At 42.1% G+C, this 22,902-nt stretch overlaps 1 protein-coding gene across 1 annotated transcript in view; it reads right to left on the bottom strand.

The window, feature by feature from the left end:
• Positions 1-3,642: 3,642 nt before the first annotated feature.
• The window catches only part of CHN2 (chimerin 2), a 339,759-nt gene continuing 320,499 nt past the window's right edge, over positions 3,643-22,902 (bottom strand). The window contains exons 9-13 of the mRNA XM_027539419.1: positions 21,373-21,546; positions 16,776-16,853; positions 13,830-13,967; positions 12,075-12,180; positions 3,643-5,415 (exon numbers count right to left, since the gene is read on the bottom strand). Of these exons, the coding sequence (XP_027395220.1) occupies positions 5,244-5,415; positions 12,075-12,180; positions 13,830-13,967; positions 16,776-16,853; positions 21,373-21,546 (668 nt within the window). The 3' untranslated portion in view covers positions 3,643-5,243. The remainder of the gene's footprint in view (positions 5,416-12,074; positions 12,181-13,829; positions 13,968-16,775; positions 16,854-21,372; positions 21,547-22,902) is intronic.

Raw genomic sequence — 22,902 nt, 5'->3', positions numbered from 1 at the left:
AAATGACCCCAGCTTATCTGCATTTATGAAGCATCTATTGAAGTAAGGGCTTCCCAGGTGGCACTAGTGGTAAAGAATCCATCTGCCAATGCAGGGGATGTGGGTTTCATCCCTAAGTCAGGAAGATCCCCTGGAGGAGGGCACAGCAACCCACTCCAGTGTTCTTGCCTACAGAATCCCATGGATAGAGGAGCCTGGTGGGCTACAGTCTATAGGGTCGAAAAGAATCAGGCATAACTGAAGCGACTTAGCACACACATACATAATGAGGTAAACCTCTCCAAGCACGAGGTCTAACATGGTGCTTGTGGAGGCAAAATACATCGAAGTGGAACAACAAAATGCACTAGGACCTTGCGAAATGAACCTGAAGACAAAGCGTCTTTCTGAACCATACTCGTGAGACCTTCTTATTTTATTACATCAAAATGAACTTCATTTGCACTCTCCTCCTCCTCATCCCCTCGGGTGAATGCTGGCACTCTAGAGCAGGGATCCCCAACCTCTGAGATCTAATACTTGATGTTCTGAGATGGAGCTGATATAAAAACAGAAACAGAGTACACAATAAATGTAATCTGCTTGACTCATTCTGAAACCATCCCACCCTCCCCCACCCATGTTGGTGGAAAAATTGTCTCCCACGAAACCAGTACCTGGTGCCAAAAAGGTTGGGGACTGCTGCTCTAGAGAACTTTGACGCGGGCCTCTGCTGCATTTCTCTGTTCTGTGTCCCTGGGCACTCTTATTCAATCCCACAGTTCCAATTATTATCTCTGGTGTCTTGCCCAAGTCCCCATCTCCAGCTTGGGTCTGTGCATGCAATTGCTCATGAAATATCTGCCTGGAAATTTCATAGGTATCTCTCTGGAGCTCACCATCTTCCTTACTTTTTGCACCCCTCCTCAAGAAACCCCCAGCTCTCCTTGTGTTCATTTCAAGAAATATTATCCAGTTGTCAAATTAAGCAATGCGGGAGTCGTCCTTGATCCTTTCATTTTTTATGTATATAATTTTTATTTATTTCTGGGTGGGTGAGGTCGTCGTTGCTCCGCGGGCTTTTCTGTGGTAGGACAGGGGCCACTCTCTAGTTGTGGTGGGTGGGCTTCTCACTGCCCGGCTCCTCGTGTTGCAGAGCACAGGCTCTAGGGCACGTGGGCTCAGTAGCTGCGCTCCTGGGCTCTAGAGCACAGGCTTAGTTGCTGTGCAGCACGTGGGATCTTCCCAGATCAGGGATCAAACCCGTCTCCTGCACTGGCAGACTGATTCTTTACCTCTGAGCCACCAAGGGAGCCCCATTCTTGGTTCTTTAATCCAATCTATAACCAAACTTTTACAACTCTGACTCCTAAATTAACTCAGTTCTATTTATCTCTGCTTTGCTACCACTTCATCCAGGCTATATCACCTTAGTCCTCTAAATGACAACATCTGAGTGACTCCCTGTGTCTAGCCTCTCTACATTCATCTGCCCACATATTCTCTGATGGATCCAAAGTCAAGTAAGTGATCTTTTAAAAATGTAAGCCCAATTGTGTCATTTGTTTCTTAAAACCCATTAACACTAAATGCAATGTGGTGACCTAGATTACATCCTGGAACAGAAAAAGGACATTAGTGGAAAACTCATAAAACCTGAATAAAGCCTGGAGTTCAGTTAATAGTAATGTACTAATGTTGGTTTCTTAGTTTACTGTGGTTATGTAAGATGTTAACATTAGAGGAGTGGGTGAAGAGGGCACAGGGACCCTCTGCAGTAGCCTTGCAACTCTTCTGTAAATATAAGACTACTCCAAAACTAAAAAACAAAAACAAAAACAAAAAACAGTAGCACCAGACTTGTTTATGTTAGAGTCTAAAATCCTTTACAGGACCAGTTTTCTCTGCCCAGCCAAACTAAACCTATTATTTAATTCTTCCAAGTGACATAAAGGCTTCCTGGGTAGTTCAGCTGGTAAAGAATCCGCTTGCAACGCAAGAGACCCTGGTTTGATTCCTGGGTCGGAAGTTCCCCTGGAAAGGGATAGGCTACCCACTCCAGTGTTCTTGGGCTTCCCAGGTGGCTCAGTGGTAAAGAATCTGCCTGTAATGCGGGAGACCTGCGTTTGATCCCCAGGGAGGGGAAATCCCCTGGAGGAGAGCATAGCAACCTACTCCAGTATTCTTGCCTGGAGAATCCTCATGGACAGAGGAGCCTGGTGGGCTACAGTTCACGTGGTCACAAAGAGTCAGACACGACAGCGACTAAGCACAGCAAGTGACGTAAACCTTTTCATTGCCAGTATTCAGTGTCTGGCCTGTTAATAAGTGCTTGATAAGTATTTGTTGAAAATTAATGAATATCACGTTTTTTAAATCAAAAGATTGACTATGGATTTGGGGATTGGTAGATCTTGGGAACTTGTAAGCTACCTGAGTTGGGTTTTCAGTTGCAGGCAGGACGGCCCAGGTAGCACTCCTGTGTACAATGTTACTTTCCTCAACTCCTCAAATCTCTTTTCTCTCGTTCCTTCCAGGCTGCTGTTCTCGAAATCCTGCACCAGTTCCCTTCCAAGCTTGGAGACCAGGTGCCCATTTTTGTTAATGGGAGAAAGGAAAAGGTCTTCCTCTACCCACCCTGTCCCTGCCCCACCTCTTACAACCCACCTGTGGACAGTTTAACAGTGGGTTCTGGAAACAACACTGCCTCCTTTCAGGTCTAAGTACTAGAGTTATTCCAAGGGCAGGAATTTCAAGCCAGGTAAGAGGAGCCACGTCAGGCTGCCAGATGGTGGGGATGATAGGCATGAGTGAGCAGGCTTCAGACTAAAGCAAGGTAGAAGGGATCAAGTGTTGTAATCACATTCGAGCAAAGGAGTCAAGTGACCCTCATTACACATTAGAGCCCTGTTATAATAATACCCCTTATGATTACTTGGACTTGGATTTAACCTGGGACAAATCCTTTTCTCTCATGTGTCTTCTTTTCCACCTCATGTTATATCCTTTCCTCGCCTAAGTCATCATTCTTAAAACCCAATCAGAATATTTTCCCCAGTTTTTTAGAGGAGCAAACTCATTCCCAAGGTCATATGCAGCCAATAACAGACAGGTCCTTGGCGGCTCAGATGGTAAAGAACCTGCCTGCAATGTGGAAGACCCAGGTTTGATCCCTGGGTCGGGAAGATCCCCTGGAGAAGGGAATGGCAACCCACTCGTTTTCTTGCCTGGAGAATCCCATGGACAGAGGAGCCTGGTGGACTACAGTCCATGGGGTTGCAGAGAGTTGAACACAACTGAGCGATTAATACTTTGCTTTCTGCTACTCAAACATGAGTCTTTCTGACTCCATTTGTTCTGCCCTCCTGCAGGCAGCATAGGGTGATCTGCTCTAAAGACCACGTAACTCAACGAAGGACATAAACACAGTGGGTCTTACAGAAAGGGAAGCTAGAGTATTGGAACCCTAATCGCAGGCAGGCTCCCCAGGAGGAAACTGGAGGGGGAGGTGGGACCAGAGGTGGAGACTCTGTGGGATCTTTCTTTTCTTATTGTGCTTTGGCGATGATAGAAACTTTATTGCCTAAAACCCATGTGGGAGCAGTGTTGTGAATATTCTTTCCCTCTAGCCCTCAACACCAATTTCTTTCATATCTTCCCAAATGATAGACAGAGATTTAATACATTTAATGCTTTTCTTTCCATTTACACTATCATAAATTACAAAGTATTGTTCACTTCACAAAATAAAACCATTTCCAGATAATTTTTTGACAGTATCAAGAAGTACATAAGCTACAACAAACAAACCTGTACAGCTGGGAGGAACGATGCTAACAGGGACCAAGCAGAACCATCCTGACCCCCGAGTGCCATAACTGCACTGATCTCTCCCCTTTCAGCTCACTTAACACACAGTAATTCTCTTCTGGTCACTCCAAAACAAGACTGGTGAGTAACAACATGAATCGTCTCAGATAATCAGAGGGAAAGACATTGTAGTTAGGTTTAAGAAAAACAAATCTAGGTTTACAGTTTTTTGACATTTTAAATATTTTACCTATGTTACAAAATATAGAAATCTTGGTGTTGAAAGCTCATGATAAGATAAATAGAACCAATAAGATAGAACTATAGTCATCAAATCATATTAAATTATCCATTAGAGCTACTTTGATCAAGGAGGTACACATATTCATAAAAACCAAACTTATTCATTCTTTAAAAAATAGGCTTGTTTATAAAACAAAAATGAAAAAAATCAACAATGACTCTGCAGGTTTCACTTTTCAGAAATACAGACATATGGTGAAAATGCAACTTGCCATTAACAGATGGATTCAGAGTGCTTGCCTGAAATGAAGAGGAAAAGTGCTTTTTACGTGGCCTAGATATAACCAGTGTTTCCAGATCATTTTATGTAAAATGACCACGTTCTGCGTGTTCTGTGATGTATACACATGATATGGAAGAAGTATGACCAATTCTGAAACATACTTTGGGATTTCACAAAATTTCTATGGAAAGAAAATTGTAGATGTGACAGACCATCCTACAATTGCAATAAACATATACTGCACGATAGCAAAATGCCAGTGCTTAACAGCAAGAACTATTAAAAGCAGGGACAGAGGTGGGAGGTGAAATTTCACTGCAAAGCACTGATAAGGACAGAGGTATGTCAAGATAATACTGCATTCATGGGAAACTTTTTCAGGGATCACAGCGAGAAGGCAGGACAAGGTATACAGGGTAATAATCAATGCACTGCATTGAGTTCTATTTGCTAAAATAAAGTAACATTCTTGCAGCTAAAATAAAAATACATCTTACAATATAAGTTTCATTTAACATTTAACATATAGAATTGTCTTCTTTTTGTAAGTGGAAAATGTGTAACTGTATCAAGTACCTCTATGAATTAAGTTCCCTTTTATTACTGATAAGACAGAAGTTTAAAGGTCTACACTGTTTTTTTTAATAAGTTAAAGAAAGATTTATTAATCACTCTTCCAACAAAACAGACAGACATACGAGGCACGGCAAAGACCCGAGGTGAGGACTTTTTCTCGCCCTCATCCTTGCTGTTCTCCCGTGGAGGGGCCAGTGTCTATGAGACACAGTAGCCAACCTGGCAATCCACTGTGGTCCAGGAAATTCCATCACTTGTTTGGAAAACAAATCAAGTGCAAGAGATGTTTTTATTTCTTTAGCCTTATCAACTTAGATGGGGCTGGGGCCACTCAACTCATTTTCCAGGTGAATTAAAACAAAACATCTTCATTTTCTATTAAGATCTGCACAATCAGCTTTTGGTACCGCATGTCATGGAGGGTGGTGAGGGTGCTGTCCTCAGGAGGTCTCATCAGGGTGGGCCCAAACACGATCCCCAGATTTTCAGCATTCATGAAATTGTCCTTTTCATTCATAGTCACCCTGCAAGACAAACATACACAGAGAGACGTTATACAGAGTCAAGGGTGGATTTGTGTACCGATTATGAACATAGGCCCCTGAGAGCTTCTCTGGTTTCAGAATTTGCAAAAGAAAATTGAGGACGAATTATAGAGAAGTATTTTTTAAAAGGTAATTTTTGGATTTTCTTGAAGAGATCTCTAGTCTTTCCCATTCTATTGTTTCCCTCTATTTCTTTGCATTGATCACTGAGGAAGGCTTTCTTATCTCTCCTTAGGTATTCTTTGGAACTCTGCATTCAGATTCTTATATCTTTCCTTTTCTCCTTTGCCTTTAGCTTCTCTTCTTTTCTCAGCTATTTGTAAGGCCTCCTCATACAACCATTTTGCCTTTTTGCATTTCTTTTTCTTGGGGATGGTCTTGATCACTGCCTCCTGTACAATATCACGAACCTCCGTTCATGGTTCTTCAGATACTCTATCATATCTAATCCCTTGAATCTAACAGAAGCAGAAAATATTAAGAAGAGGTGGCAAGCATACACAGAAGAACATACAAAAAAGATCTTCATGACCCAGATAACCACAATGGTGTGATCATTGGACTAGAGCCAGACATCCTGGAATGTGAAGTCAAGTGGCCTTAGGAAGCATCAATAGGAACAAAGCTAGTGGAGGTGATGAATTCCAGTGGAGCTATTTCAAATCCTAAAAGATGATGCTGTGAAAGTGCTGCACTCAATATGCCAGCAAATTTGGAAGACTCAGCAGTGGCCACAGGAATGGAAAAGGTCAGTTTTCATTCCAGTTCCAAAGAAAGGCAATGCTGAAGAATGCTCAAACTACCACACAACTGCACTCATCTTACACGCTAGTAAAGTAATGCTCAAAATTCTCCAAGCCAGGCTTCAACAGTATGTGAACCATGAATTTTCAGATGTTCAAGCTGGATTTAGAAAAGGCAGAGGAACCAGAGATCAAATTGCCTACATCTGTTGAATTATAGAAAAAGCAAGAGAATTCCAGAAAAACATCTACTTCTGCTTTATCAACTATGCCAAAGCCTTTGACTGTGACTGGATCACAACAAACTGTGGAAAATTCTGAGAGAGATGGGAATACCAGACCACCTTACCTGCCTCCTGAGAAATCTGTATCCAGTTCAAGAAGCAACAGTTAGAACTGGACATGGAACAATAGACTTGTTCCAAATCAGGAAAGGAGTATGTCAAGGCTATATATTGTCACCCTGTTTATTTAACTTATATGCAGAGTACATCATGTGAAATGCCAGGCTGGATGAAGCACAAGCTGGAATCAAGATTGCCAGGAGAAATACCAATAACCTCAGATATACAGGTGACACCACCGTTATGGCAGAAACTGAAGAAGAACTAAAAAGCCTCTTGATGAAAGTGAGAGAGGAGAGTGAAAAAGCTGGCTTAAAACTCAACATTCAGAAAATGAAGATCATGGCATCTGGTCCCATCACTTCAGGCAAATAGATGGCCAAACAATGGAAACAGTGACAGACTTTATTTTTGGGGGCTCCAAAATCACTGCAGATGGTGACTGCAGTCATGAAATTAAAAGATGGTTACTCCTTGGAAGAAAAGCTATGACAAGCATAGTCAGCATATTAAAAAGCAGAGACATTACTTTGCCAACAAAGGTCTGTCTAGTCAAAGCTATGGTTTTTCCAGTAGTTGGGTATGGATATGAGAGTTGGACTATAAAGAAAGCTGAGCACTGAAGAACTGATGCTTTTGAACTGTGGTGTTGACTTTTGAGAGTCCTTGGGACTGCAAAGAGATTGAACCAGTCAATCCTAAAGGCAATCAGTCCTGAACAGTCATTGGAAGGACTGATGCTGAAGCTGAAACTTTCAATACTTTGGTCACCTGATGCTAGGAACTGACTCATTAGAAAAGACCCTGATGCTGGGCACGATTGAAGGCAGGAGGAGAAGGGGACAACAGAGGATGAGATGATTGGATGGCATCACTGATTCAATGGATACGAATTTGAGCAAGCTCTGGGAGTTGGTGATGGACAGGGAAGCCTGGCATGCTGCAGTCCATGGGGTCACAAAGAGTCAGACATGACTGAGCGACTGAACTGAACTAAATTTTCAGATTAATTTTTTAGGTTATTGACATTGTCTTCAGCCCACAGAAGTGAACTACTAAGTGAATCTGGTATAGACACACTTTTGAACACTATAAAATCAGTCCTCTTTCTAAATAAACATGGAACTCTCATTGAAGGAATATTGACTTGAAGGGGCAGTAAAGATTATTAGGTGGCCCATGATGCATACAGATTTAGTCTAGACTTGTATGACTGTCTTCATTTCCCTCTTCTTGCTGTCCACTGGTCTACATGCTGGAGGCTTATATAACTATCTTTATCTCCCTCTTCTTGCTGTCCACTGTCTGTATGCTTGTATGACTCTCTCTATCTCCTCCTCCTCGCTTTCTACTGGTCTATATGCTGGAGGCTTGTATGCTTGTCTTCATTTCCCTCATCTTGCTGTCCCCACAGCTCTGTATGCTGGAGGCTTGTATGATTGTCTTCATTTCCCTCTTCTTGCTGTCCACTGGTCTGTATGCTGGCAAACCAGGAAGCTGAGGGCAGATTCCCTGACTGTTGGCAGGGCTACTGCCCAAGGAGAAAGGTCAAGGCATTGTCACGGGACAAGAGAATGGCTGGAATGTGGCCAAGTGGGAACACAGTTAGACATTATTTTTAGTTCCCACAGGATGAGGTCTAGAGCAGTAATTGTTATTAGAATTGAAAATACTCATCACTAATCATTAGAGAAATGCAAATCAAAAGTATAGTGAGGTATCATCTCACACCAGTCAGATGGCTATGATCAAAAAATCTAGAAACAAAAGGTGCTGGAGAGGGTGTGGAGAAAAGGGAATCCTCCTACACTATTGATGGAATTGTAAATTGGTACAACCATTGTGGAGAACAGTATGGAGGTTCCTTAAAAAACAAATATAGAACTACCATATGACCTGGGAGTCCCACTCTTGGGCATATAGCTGAAGAAAACTCTAATTTGAAAAGATAAATGCACGCCAGTGTTCACTGTAGCACTATTTACAACCGCCAAGACATGGAAGCAACCTAAATACCCATCAACAGAGGATAAAGGAGATGTGGTACATATACACAATGGAATATGTGTATATGTTGCCATTCCCTTCTCCAGGGCATCTTCCCAACCCAGGGACTGAACCTGGGTCTTCCGCATTGCAGGCAGATTCTTTACTGTCTGAGCCACCAGGGATCCTAATGGAATATTATTCATCTGTAAAAAGGAATGAAATAACGCCGCTTGCAGAAGCAAGGATGGACCTAGAGACTGTCATACTGAGTCAGTCAGAGAAAGACAAATACCATATGATATCACTTATGTATGGAATCTTAAAAAAAAAAGCACAAATGAACTTATTTACAAAACAGGGTCCCAGATGTAGAAAACAAAATTTACAGTTACCTGGGGGAAATGGGGGTAGGGAGGGATAAACTGGGAGACTGGGCTTGACATACACATAGGACTATATATAAAATAGACAAATAATAAGGATCTACTGTATAGCAGAGGGAAATCTATTCAGCACTCTGTAATGGCCTATATGGGAAAAGAATCTATGGAAGAGTGGGTATCAGCTTATGTATAACTGATTCACTTTGCCGTACAGCAGCAAGTAACAAAACAGAAATCAACTATACTCCAATCAAATTATTTTAAAAACACCCAGGTAAGAACTGCAAAGCCTTTAAACATGAAGTTCAAATTCCAAAGTTGGCTTAACACCTTCCTAAGTAGAATAAAATTATTATCTCTCAGATTCTTGCTTGAAGGAATTAAGGTTTTAGGATGTTCATAATAGATCTAAAAGGGAGTACATTCTTCAAGAAGAGCAAAATAGGATTGACATATGTTTAAGTTTTTTACAGAGAGCTATCTCTTTGTGTTTATTCTCTTAAAGCTAATTAAGCCTAGCTGTGCGTGTGTGCATGCCAAGTTGCTTCAGTCGTGTCCCACTCTTTGCAACCCCATGGACTATAGCTGTCCAGGCTCCTCTGTCCATGAGATTCTCCAGGCAAGAATACTGGAGTAGGCTGCCATCTTAACTTTGCACTGTGAAGGTAATGAAGCTGAATTGACCTTCCTAAGACTAGCCATCTAGTATTATTTTAGAAAGGTCAACTCAGCTTGCATTACCTTCACATTGCAAAGTTAAGAGGGAGGTAAGAAAGAGGATTTTCTTCATTTTCAAACTACTCATAGTTGTCCATCAAGTCAGTCACCACACCTGACCAGACAAGATAGATAGCAACCCCTCCATAGTAAAAAATACTAAATAATTGGCATTTAAGACTCAACTGGGATGTGTCAGCATTTTTTTACTTTGCCTTTCAAAGTATCATAATTGGACACTAAAAGAAATAACTTATAGCTAATTAAAAGGAAGACTGACATTCAAGCCTATTTTTTATCCAAAATTTACTTGTACTCTTCAATAAATTAATCAAAATGAGACTCTAAGATAACTGTTACATTTCTGATCACCTTGAATATGAGCAAGAGTATTTATATGTTTTAAAGGTAGAAAAATTAAAACCTCAATGCATTAAGCGTTTCTATAGTTTTATCAACTTGTTTCCTTTCATTTACTGAACCGATCTGTAAATTGGTCAGTATAGATATTTTTTGGTTTATTTTATCTAAAAATGGGCTGCTACCATATATCCCCCCAAAACACAGAGGAAGGCACACAGAAGTACCCTGATCCTGTCAACATCTCAAAGACCAATATATTGACCTCACAAGTACAGTGAAGGAAAGAGATCTGTGGTTTAGGTAAAAGAGTCTAGAACCAGAGACTCCAGTGTACTGTAAACAGCCATCTCTGTCTGTCTCACATGCCCTCACACAAATAACCCAGTGTGTAGCCCCTGTGGCAGGCAGCCTCTGAGAAGGCCCCCAGTGAGCCCTGTCTTCTGGAATCCATACCCTTCTGTAACTCCTTCCCCGAGAGCAGGGGTCCCTGACCTCCAGGATCTAATAATGCTTGATGATCTGAGGTGGAGCTGATGTAATAATAATAGAAATAAGTGAAAGTTGCCCAGTCGTGTCCGACTTTTTGCGACCCCATGGACTATACAGTCCCTGGAATTCTCCAGGCCAGAATACTGAAGTGGGTAGCCTTTCCCTTCTCCAGGGGATCTTCCCAACCCAGGGATTGAACCCAAGTCTCCAGCATTGTAGGTGGATTTTTTACCAGCTGAGCCACAAGGGAAGTCCAAGAATACTGGAGTTGGTGGCCTATATCCCTTCTCCAGTGGATCTTCCTGACCCAGGAATCAAACCGGGCTCTCCTGCATTGCAGGCAGATTCTTTAACAATTGAGCTATCAGAGAAGACCAATAGAAATAAAGTACACAATAAATGTAATCTGCTTGACTCATCCCCAAACCATCCCCCAAACCCTGGTCCATGGAAATACTGTCTTCAGCGAAACTGGTCCCTGGTGCCAAACAGGCTGGTGACTGTTGCCCTAGAGCATAGGCTAGACCTAGTGACTTGCTTCCAACACATAGAGTAATAGCAAGAGCAGTGGGGTATGGCTTCTGAGATTAGGTTACAGAAAGGCTGTCTTCCGTCGTGGGTGTCTTGCTTGCTTGCTGTAAGAGAAGCCAGCTGCCATGTGGGGAGCTGCCTATGGAAAGATCCATATGACAGAAAACAGGGCTCCTGTTCTGAGAACAGTCGGCAAGTGACACCTGCAGGCTAATCGCCTCTGAGGAACTGAATCCTGCCAAAGACCATATGAGTGAGCTTGGAAGTGGACGCTTCCCTACTCGAGCCTTGCAGCCTGGCTGTCAGTTTGACTGCAGCCTCATTATTAACCTTGAACCAAAGGCACCCAGCAAAAGCCACCTGGATTCCTGTCCACAGAGACTATGCAATAATAAACACTTACAGTTTCAAGCAATCTGTCAGTCAGTGGGAGGAAATGACAACCCATTCCAGTATTCTTGCCTGGAGAATCCTATGGACAGAGGAGCCTGGTGGGCTGTCCATGGGGTTGCAGAGATTTGGACATGACTGAGCACACACACACGACAGATAATTAATACATCAGATGAAACAAGAAGTCAGGGTGGAAATCTGCTTGCCCAGAAAGAAGGCAGCTCAGGAGTTTGGGTTTAGGGTGAGCAAAAGGAGAGACAGAACACAGAGTTCAAGGCTTTGTGGGAGGAGGGTGCAGACTCAGGGGCAGCCTAGACACATGGTTAAAACAGATTAGGGGCTATGGGTCAAACTGGGTTTCCATCCTGGCTTTACCTCGCCTCTCTGCATCAGTTGTGTAATGTCCCTAAGCTTCAGAAGTATTACCTGTAACGTGAGGCTTCTAACAGTACCAGCCTCAGAGACAGGACACATCTAAAGTGCGGGAAGCAGCTTCTGCTATCTCCTAGACACAGAGTGAGTGTCTAGGGTTATCAATGGGCTGACCTGGAGAAGGTAACCTAATTCACTTAAAAGGAGGATCTGTTCACTCAGTGGGTTGGGGAGGTTGTGCACTTTTCCTAATGCATCAACTGTGCAGGGCAGACAGAGTGTGCAGAGGCGGCGCCAAGGAGGTGTCAGCTTACTTCTTGAGGTGGATCATCAGGTATCGGAGGGTCTCATAGTGGGCAGGAGGAAGCAGCATCAGCACTTCATGGACCGCTTCCAGCCTCTCATCCGCATTGGAGATTTCTGTGAAGATCACACATAATGAATATCAGTGCAGTGCTGAAACATTAAAGTTTTCAGAGAAACTCCAAGAAGTTTGGTTTGTTCAGGCTACAGGTGAAGGGGATGTCTAATAATATTTCACTTAAAGTGATCCATTTGTTCATGTCTTGTCTTACTCCTGAAAGGGTTTGAGTCTGGGAGCCACATGCATATTGAATGTCCACTGGCTGCATGGCAGGAGGCTGCCCTCCAGGAATCTGCAGCCTTGTAGATACTTACTGGTGGCACATGCACAGACTGTGCTTTGCCCATCTTCTGAACACTGGATTTGCTAGAAACTATGACCAGCTTTAATTTAAACTGGACCACACTTGGGAGCTTTCTCTTGAAATTGTCTACCAAATCTTTTCTTGGCAGGCATAACTGAATCCACTTTATAATGCAAGGGCACTGGCAGGTGAGCCAGCCAATTCAGGGTGCACTGTTGGCACTTTTTGTCAAAATGTTGGCATGGTGAACCGCAGGGTGCTGTCCAGGTTAGGAAGTAGATAGTAGGCACGTTAACAATGGGAGGAAGCATGCATGCTTCTGTTTTCAGGACTCTGATGGGTATTGGCAGCCATTCAAAGAAAGCTCTCCTGGTCATTCCTCCTGGGGCAGAGGGTACCTGCTGTCAGAACCTTCCCCACAAGACCACTGGGATCCAGGAAAGAATGCTCTGACCAGGGAGTATAGCCACAGCTCATCTGGAAAGTACACCCTGAGCGATTGCAGTCTGCCCATGTTTCTCCCCATCAGGTATCTTGTTACTACATTTAGCAACATATATCTTTAAAGATTATAGTTTTTAATAAAAACTTCCTCAAAGTGTGCTTGACTTCTGTGTCATGCATTCTAGCACCTGAATCTCCCCTTCCTCACTACAGTCCTGGACAAAGTGTAATGCAACTCCCCCCGCCCCCAACACACACACACACAGACACACACAGGTCCTCTCACCTGACAGCACTGACCCAAGTGCCACACCCTGAAGGAGCAGCTCTAGGCTGACGGAAGACTAGTGCTAATGTTCCATTTCTGGACCCGTGAGCTCAGCTCTCTAAGCTTAGTTTACCTCCTCTGTAAAATGGGATTACAATATGTGCCTCATCAGCTAGATGAAAAGGTTAAAAAAGGAGATATTGGTGAGAGTTCCTAGGATAGTATTTGATACAGTATCTTCTCGGCCTGTTACTAATTTTGAACAGCATCAAGGTGCCCTAACTTGGGATATGACTTTAATCAATTAGCAAGGGGATTCTGCTTAATAGATGAAAGTAGTTAATCTATACAGCCCTCACTGAAGACTATCTGATTGCTTACTAGAAAAGCATTTCACTTTCAACATATAACAGAGTAAGTCTGTGTTGGTTTCCAGCATAGAAGAAACAGTGGGGAGAGACAGAACTGCCTGGTCCCCAGCATCAGTCGAGTAGAACTGGCTTAGCACTGGTTCCACTCAGCTAGTGTACTGTGTCTGGGTTTCTACTAATTGTACTGTTGTGCCCTCACTTGGCAAAGCAAGTCCTCATGCCATAATTTAATCAGGTTCTGAGTTTTCATTTTCTTGAAGTCAAAAGCATCACACTTAAAAATTTGGTGCCATTAAACAATTAGTACTCAATACTTACTTGCTGCTTCTATAAATTTGGAATAGGTATCATAGGTGATGACAGGAATGGGTAAGTCTCTGAAATATAGTTTAAGGGCTCCAGTGATGATGTTTATGTCTGGATAGATGTTGGCAGATATATCTGCCTTTTCACCATCTGAAAAACAATCAGTGATCCAGTTCCTAATTAGGATCTTATTTCACCAAGTTAAACCGTGCCCAGAAAGAAAAAAAAGATGCGACAATGAATGCTCCCTTACAAGTCTCAGCTGACTCTCTTGGCATCTAATAACATGGAGATGCAGGAAGTAACAAAGAGAAGTTTGGTAAGAGGGATTTTGGGCCTGAGGGTAAGTAGAGCCAAAAATGTAGTGAAATAGACTTAAAATAGTTCTTTGGGTGCCAGCCCCTGGTAATTTGCTAAATAGAAGTCTAGCACAGTAATTTATATTCTAGACACAAAGCTTATAATAGGATAACAATCTAATTTGAAATTATAAAATCAAGAATCTCATATAGTATTCTTTGGATTTGGATTTGAAGATCACATACATAAAATAAGTTGAATATATTCAGATTTTAGTGTTTCTTTCAGGCTTACCAAAGTTTCTTTTCACTTGATTATTCCTTCCTTAATCCCTAAGACTTTAATCTGGGAAACTTAAACTTTCCCTCATGGGTAGGTAATGTTATATTTCTTACTATTTTTTGCAATCTTTCTGAAGACATATTTTGACTTTTTGTTTTTACCATTAGTAGATATCAGTCCAATTTAACTGTCACAATCTATAAAATTTTTTCAATCATATAGGGACTATTAGCATTATCTTTTTTATAGAGAATTGAAAGAAAGAACAAATGTCTCAGCAAATTTGGTTCTGAGGATTAAAAAGCTCTTAATGTACAGAAAACAGTAAGAGTGTAGCAGATAGGCCATCTGATCGCATTATTTATGTATTTAACAAACAATTACTGAGAACCTACCATGGGCCAGGCACTGTTAAGCCCTAGGGAATTAAAGAAGAAAAGACATAAATTTGTCCCTCAGTATCCATGGGAGATTGGTTCTAGGACTCTCCACTGCATGAGTACCAAAATCCGTGGATGCTCAAGTTCCTTATATAAAATGGCTTACTATGTGCATATAACCTATGTATACTCTCCTGTATACTTTAAATCATCTCTGCTGCTGCTGCTGCTTAGTCACTTCAGTCGTGTCCGACTCTGTGCGACCCCATAGACGGCAGCCCACCAGGCTCCCCCATCCCTGGGACTCTCCAGGCAAGAACACTGGAGTGGGTTGCCATTTCCTTCTCCAATACAGGAAAGTGAAAAGTGAAAGTGAAGACGCTCAGTCGTATCCGACTCTTAGCGACCCCATGGACTGCAGCCCACCAGGCTCCTCCATCCATGGGATTTTCCAGGCAAGAGTACTGGAGTGGGGTGCCATTGCCTTCTCCAATTATGTATAATACCTAATACAATGTAAATGCTATGTAAATAATATTAATGCAATGTTAATGCTACATAAATAGTTGCCAGCTTGTGGCAAATTCAAGTGTTGTTTTTTGGAACTTTCTGGAATTAAAAAACATATTTTTGATCCACAATTGGTTGAGTCTACCAACATGGAACCTGCAGATACAGAAGGCCAATGGTACTTTTGCTCAAATAACTCTGGTTAGATTGGAAGTCGGGCATGAAGCTCAACAACTGCAAGGAAATGGGAAGACAGCTCTGCTGGAGAAATGTGGAAATGTAGAGGGGGACAGAGGAAAAGGAAATGGAATTCTTAGGTCAGTGTGGGGTGGTCAGGGAACAGTCATGAAAAGGGAAGACTTAAGCTGACATTGATAAAACAATTAGGTGTTTGCCAGGCAGAATTGTGAACACATTCTAGATGGAGAGAGCAAGGTGACCCCAGATGCTTGTTCATGAAGAGAGGTGGGGAATACTTCAGTATTGCTAGGGTACAAAGTCTATAGAGAGGAGGTTGTGGCTATGAGCATGCAGATAGATCATCAAAGACCTCATCTACTATTCTACAGAGCAGAGGACCTATCTAGTGGGCCAGAGGTTCCATCTCTGATTGGCTGTATCAGAATTATTTGGATCATTCAAAGGAAATACAAATTCTTAGGCTCAGCTTCCTGAATGAGTTCCCAGGGTGGCCCCTGCTGATCTGTATTTTTAATGAATTCCCTAGTTAGCTCATGATATCTGGCCTAAGCGAGAATATGGCCTGGAGGACAGTATGGCACAGTCATCAAGAAGAAAAGGAGTCACCTCCTAAACTTCCCCTAGTTTAGTGCCAGGGGTACCCCCATCACTATGCTCTCCTCTTTGGATCTCTGGGAGAAGGAGAAGAATAAATGGGATCTGAGGTAGAGGATGCAGAAGGTACCATGTGCCATGGTGCCATGTGACAGATCTTAAATGTTGGGCAACAAAGTCAAGAAGCTTAATGGGACCAAAGGCTGTCTGATTATTCAAGTAGTATTTTAAACTCACTTCTCCATGTGGTGAACTGTCCATGACTTTTTAAAAAACACTTCCCCCAGGGAATCAGAGAACTATGAGAAAACTATGGATTACAAAACATTACTTCCTGGCTTCCTAAAGAACAGCTCTTAGTAGCTCTAAAACCCCATTTCCATTATGAATAAAACTGGTTCCAAAAGAGAAGATGCTAAGGATAAGTCATTTAGCACTCAATAACATGCAAGTCTGGGGCCTCCTTGGTGGCTCAGATGGTAAAGAATCTGCCTGCAATGCAGGAGACCCACGTTAGGTGCCTGGGTTGGGAAGATCTCCTGGAGAAGGGAACGGCTACCCATTCCAGTATTCTTGCCTAGGAAATCCCATGGACAGAGGAGCCTGGTGGGCTACAGTCCATGGGGTCTGTCCATGAACAGTCAGACACAGTTGAGCAACTAACACACATACATGCAAAGGGCAAGCCTACCTCTGTCAAATGCCATTTTGACATCTTCGATGTGTTCTGTGAACCCGGAGACTCTATAAAGGCCTTCTGACTTTAATCCTGTAAAAAAAAGGAGATAGATTTTAACTGTAGCTTCCTAAAGCACCTAAAAATAAATATAATTTCCTATCTACACTGCATGCTATCAGGAAATGAGCAAATGTAGTCAGTGCTCTTATTAGGGGCTTCCCCGGTGACTCAGTGGTAAGGAATCTGCCTGCCAATGCAGGAGACACAGGTTTGATCCCTGGGTCAGGAAGATCCCATGAAGAGGGAAATGGCAACCTACTCCAGTGTTCTTGCCTGGGAAATTCCATGGACAGAGGAGCCTGGCAGGCAATCGTCCATGGGGTTACAAAGAGTCGGATACAACTGAGTGACTGAGAAACAAATGCACACAAGCATGCTCTTATATATTACGCATTATCACATCAGAACTTGAAATGTCCATCTCAGTTTCTGTGCATCTGTCTTCACTGCTTGTGTGGCAGTGGAGACCTCGGGGTCTGGTCTTCCTCCTGCCTGGCTTTGCAGAGTGAACCCAAGGTTAAGATTCTCATCAGTCATGATGTCCTGCTTCCTTTGTTCGTCTGACAGTGGATGAGACTTCACTTCAACAAACTATTTTCTCCCCAGCATCATCTCAATCCATATGCCATACTGTATGTAGCACGGTGCTCGGTACACAAGTATGCATATGTGTGGTACATCTTATCCTGATTTTACGAGAACTATCCAAATTTTATAGCCTATGTGTTTATCATAATAATGACAGTATGTTAAATGTTTAACTACATATGATTGATTTAAATGGTATACCTTCAAATAAATGATTATACAAATAGATGCAGGAAAGTAAAATTCTAATGAATGAGTATGGAAACTTGATCACTGTATATTTAGGGTAAGAAAAAGATGTGGGTGCAATTCCTAGACCTTATTGATTTGTTAGGATATTTCAAAGTATCAGAAAGGATAGAGGATAAGATTTCAGACCTTGTATATCAAAAACCAGCTGTTATCAAACTATAGCTACAGTCATAATAAGCAAATAAAAAGTTTCTACTGCTGCTGCAGTACAGTCTGTCAAGCAATGTAACTAAAGTACATTTCTGTTTATCATGTATACTATCCGCCATATATAAAAGTTGGCACTGGATCTGCTAAAGCTCCAATACTTTGGCCACCTGATGCAAAGAGCTGACTCTTTGGAAAAAGACCCCAATGCTGGGAAAGATTGAATGCAAAAGCAGAAGGTGGCAGAGGATGAAATGTTTAGATAGCATCACTGACTCAATGGACATGAATTTGAGCAAACTCTGGGAGATAGTGAGGACAGAGGAGCCTGGCCTGTTGAAGTCCATGGGATCCTAGGAACTGAACAAAAGCAATATTAGGTCTGCATCAGAGACAGCAAATGCATGACACAGATACTGCCCCTCCTTTCTCCTCTGGCCATCAGAGACACTCTTCACTGACCTCAGCTCTCTCTCCTACTGAGCCCCACTCAGATTTAGAATTTGTCTCAGGACAGTTGTCTGGGGTGCCACTAGTGATCAACTGAACTGGCCCATAGATGAGACTTGGTTCTACTTGGTGGTGCATTAAGCATGCCTTGGTCCAGTTGTAACCCACCCTACAACAGAGGTGAGTACACAGTGGCACGTGGGAGCACAGTGCAGTGGGCAGTAACCCTGCCTTCTGACTGAAGAAGCTACAGGGAAGGTCTTACTGAGGAACTGCCTTTAAGGAAGTCATGGGACTTCCCTGGCGGTCCAGGGGTTAAGACTCCGCCTTCCAGTGCAGGGGGTGTGGGTTCCATCTCTGGTCAGGGAGCTGAGATCCCACATGTCTCGTGGCCAAAAAACCAGAACATAAAGCAGAAGCAATATTGTAACAAAGTCAATAAAGACGATAGAAATGGTCCACAGTAACAATAAATAAATAAATAAATGGAGGAAGTCATGAGGGATGGGCTGGACTTTACCAGAGTTAGCAGAGGCTGCCGCCTCCCTTCCAATATTAATTCTCCCTTCCTCTAATGTGAAGAAACCTTTGGATTTTTAGAACAACACTCATTGAAGAGGCCCTTAAATCCTGGCCAATGTGAAGAGAGCGGAAGTGATGTGTACTGTGCTGCCTGTGGACTTGAAGGGCATGCCCTTTTGCTCTTGGCCGGAGCGCAGCTGAGATGGTGATAACCATCTGGGACCATAGAGAGGAGGGCAGCACTCAGAGATGATGGGGTAATGAGCTGGGGGCCTGAATTCCTGCCTCTGGGCAGCTGCCCCACCATCCCTGGACTGCTGCTGGAGAGAGAGAGGTTTCCATGTTGATGTCACTATTAGTTGGGGTCTCTGTGATAGCATGAAAGCATCTGGGTTAAGTACATTGGTCAGACACACAGATTTGGAGGTGGAGTTAAAGGATTGGGTCATACCAGGTAAAAAAGAAATAACACTTGAGTCTTATATGTTGGGCTCTGTACTGGGCTGGTTATCTGGATCAACACCTTATGAGGTACAAGTGATTCTGTTCACTTTGAAGATGAAAGAAAAGAAAGTGAAAGTGTTAGTCACTCAGTTGTGTCTGATTCCTTGAAACATCATGGACAGTAAGTAGTCTGCCAGGCTCCTCTGTCTGTGGAATTCTCTAGGCAAGAATACAGGAGTGAATTGCCATTCCCTTCTCCAAGGAAGCTTCCCAACCCAGGGATCAAACCTAGGTCTCCCACATTGCAGGCAGACTCTTTACCATCTGAGCCATCATGGAAGCATGAATCAATCACCTTATGAGCTACAACTGATTCTGTTCACTTTGAAGATGAGGAGACAGATATTCAAATGGAGTAAGTAACTTGCCCAAGGTCATACTGTAGCTGATATGAGAAATGGTTGGGAATCTAACTTCAAGTTCATGATCTTTTCACTCTGCCACATTATGCAGAAACAAATGGCCATAAAGGCAACTGGAGAACAATAAGAAATTGACTATGGATTGAAGATGGGATAAGATGTTTCAGTGGTGAAACTGGAAATGGAAGCGTCACCTGAATTTCTTCCAGCCCATTCTCTGGTTTCTGCTCACATGCATGGGACCCTAATGCCTGTAGCTCCAGTCCTTTTGCTGTGACTCCTAGCACAGATTCCTAACTTGTGCTATTCTAGCTCTTATACTAGACATGCTTAGTGCTGTGCTTTCTGTGGACACATTAGCCATCAGATGTGGTAGTCACTTGCCTCCAGCTGTTGGCAGTCTCTGATGAGGATCACCATGGGATGATCCCAGCTTCTTCAGAGAAGCGCAGGTCCTGGTGGTAAGCTCTGGAGAGGCTGATTATCTGACCCTCTGGGGTAGCAGAACCCTCAAAACAGCAGTACCCAGGGCTGCTCTTCCAAGCCACTCATCCAGAGCCAGGGCATCTCCTCAACTTGTACCCACCTCAGCCCTGCATCAAGAACTCACCAGATCCCAAAGCCCCTACTCAACTCTAACAGACCCAGCAGGCAAAAGGCAGGAGGCATTTCTTACAATCTGACATCAAATGAGCGAGTCTTAAGGGAACAGATTAGCTATAGTTTTCATCCTGCATGGAAGAGGGAATCATTTCCTATCCCTAAAAGGTTTGGGAAAACAAGTTATAATATCATCTTTTGTTTTGGAAAGAATGGGATAGTTGGCAAATGCATAAATACCTGTAGCAGATAGTAAGCCAATTTGGATACAACAAGGGTGCCAGCTATAGTAGGGTACATCCATGGCAACACTTGTAAAAGCCTCTCCAATTACCCAAATTACATCCAACAATCCAAATTCTCTCCAGCTACACTATAACCACCATATCACTGAACATTTTGATACTGAAAAATGGCCAAACAAAGCTCAAATAAAGGAAAGATGACTCAGGCATAATATAAAGAATCTTTTCTTTGAAATGTTCCCATCTTCCTTGTATTGTCAGTTTTTGGTGGACAAATCTTTCAATCTTTAGCTTTCCTCTTTGAAATAAACAGAATCAATACTAGGAATAAATTTCTATGTGGTAGAAAATACATGTGTTGACCAATAACTTTTTAACTTTTTTTAAAAGAAGCATTTTAAAAGACTTGATTTAGACCTCACCTCTGCCATAAACCCTTTCTGAACTCTCCTCAGATAAGATTAAAATGTCCTTCTTTGTGACTCCATGGTATTTTGAATACACGTACTCACAGCATTTACTTAGCACACATGCATGTATGCACTTATAGATTTATGTATTTGCACCCCTGATTCTGTATACTATCCTATGAATTTCTTAAAGGCATGAACTATAACTTTTATGTCCCCAGTGTGTAGTACATAATGAATGCTTGGCAAGCATGTATTAAATGCATGCCTGCATGGTTTTTATATGAAACAGAAATTGATGTCATTGGTTGGATTTAGTTTGTGTGTGTGTGTATGTGTGTGTGTGTTTGTGCATGCAAACCATTTCCCTGAGATCAATAGTGGAGAGTCAATTTAACAATTATAAGAATAAAGTCTCCTTGACAACACTAAAAAGAAAGTCACTATAATAAGGAGTTTTTTTCCAAACCTCTTGCTTCAATTTCCCGAATGCAGATGTCTACCACCATGGGTCTCTGTGTGTTGTGAGCCTTCACAAGTGTCGTGAGGTCACAGCAGTACACCTTCTTGATCCTCTTGAGATCAGGCTGGCAGTCATTGGGAACGTGCTTGGAACACTGCTTGTGTACGTTCAATCCACAGTCTGTAAAAAGAGAAGCCACATTAGTCCTGCCTGGCTGTTTTGTAAAAGTTCAACACAAATTATATGTTACCAAAAATAAAAAAAGGAAAACACCCCCAGGGCTTGTTGTATCTCTCTGGAACATCCATGCCACTTAGAGGTGGTGCTGTCCACAGATGAGTATGAAATCTATCTGTACTCATGAAACTTAAATAATTCCATTTTTCTCAATAAGCCTCTCTTATTGAGAAGAAAAGAGACATCTCACAGAGACAGTTTTGGTAATTAGGTTGTTTGCATGTTTTTTTCCCTTCTGGGACTGGAAACTTTGGGTCTGTTTGAGGGCTTTTGGGTTTAGATTCCTAGAGCAAATCCTCTCCCACAAAGGGCACCGAGGGCTTCTGCTAGGGTGTTTCCCTTGATTTTGTGACACTCCTTTTGCGGAAGACATGATTACACTGACTGTAGGAATCTGTCATCTTTGGTCTGAGACCCCCATGACCATTGGCATACTCTTCTGCCTTCTTGGAGAATGGCCCACACTTTCCACTCCTGTCTTCTTTGCTGGGCAGTTTGAGTAGGCCATTGTCCTTTCTACTTGCCTTATTTCGACACCTGTGAGTGGAAATACTGTCTAACTGGACACTGGTGGGAGGACTCAAGAGTTTGCAATTTAGAACAATGCCACGTAATGTGATGATGAGAGCAATTATTTATAAAGCTCATATCAAGATCCAAAGCGGAAAAGGTGCTTTTAAGTTCAATGCACATATTAAAAGCCTTATTAGCAGTTGGTATCCACTGATGGAATTTCTCTAACAATAACAAGGCACAGTCTACATTCTGGAAAATAAAAATTTAATGCTGAAGATGTTCAAAGTTGACTTGGTGTCTATTCAAAATACCTTCTAATGTTGTTTTCATAGGTGTAAAGCATAATAATAAAATCATTTTTATATTTTATAGACATATTATAAACACATGATAATATTTTAATGTCGCTGTTTTTAAAAAAGCACTTTACCACACCGAGGATTCGAGCGGATATAAACTTTTGTGAAATCATCAGTAAACGATTTTTGTCATTATATGCTTTTCATGTCATGTTTTACTGGGTGAGTTCTCTCTGTCTATCCCTTTCTAAAAACAAAACCACTTCTAATTACCTTAGCTTTATCAACATGAGAAGTTTAACAAAGCTCAAGTAAATGTCAACAACATTTGATCTACTGAATATAAATATTAGTAAACTGAACTAAATAGAATTGGCTGGTTTTCTTGTTTGCATAATGATAGCATCTACTCCTAGGGTTATCATGAGGATCAAATAAGTTAATATATGTAAAGTCTGAAGTGTGGGGAGTGCTACGTGAGAGT

The sequence above is a fragment of the Bos indicus x Bos taurus genome, chromosome 4, assembly GCF_003369695.1.
Source record: "Bos indicus x Bos taurus breed Angus x Brahman F1 hybrid chromosome 4, Bos_hybrid_MaternalHap_v2.0, whole genome shotgun sequence".
NCBI lineage: Eukaryota > Metazoa > Chordata > Mammalia > Artiodactyla > Bovidae > Bos > Bos indicus x Bos taurus.
Note: the sequence above shows the minus strand (reverse complement) of the source record. Positions and strands in the feature narration are given on the sequence as shown.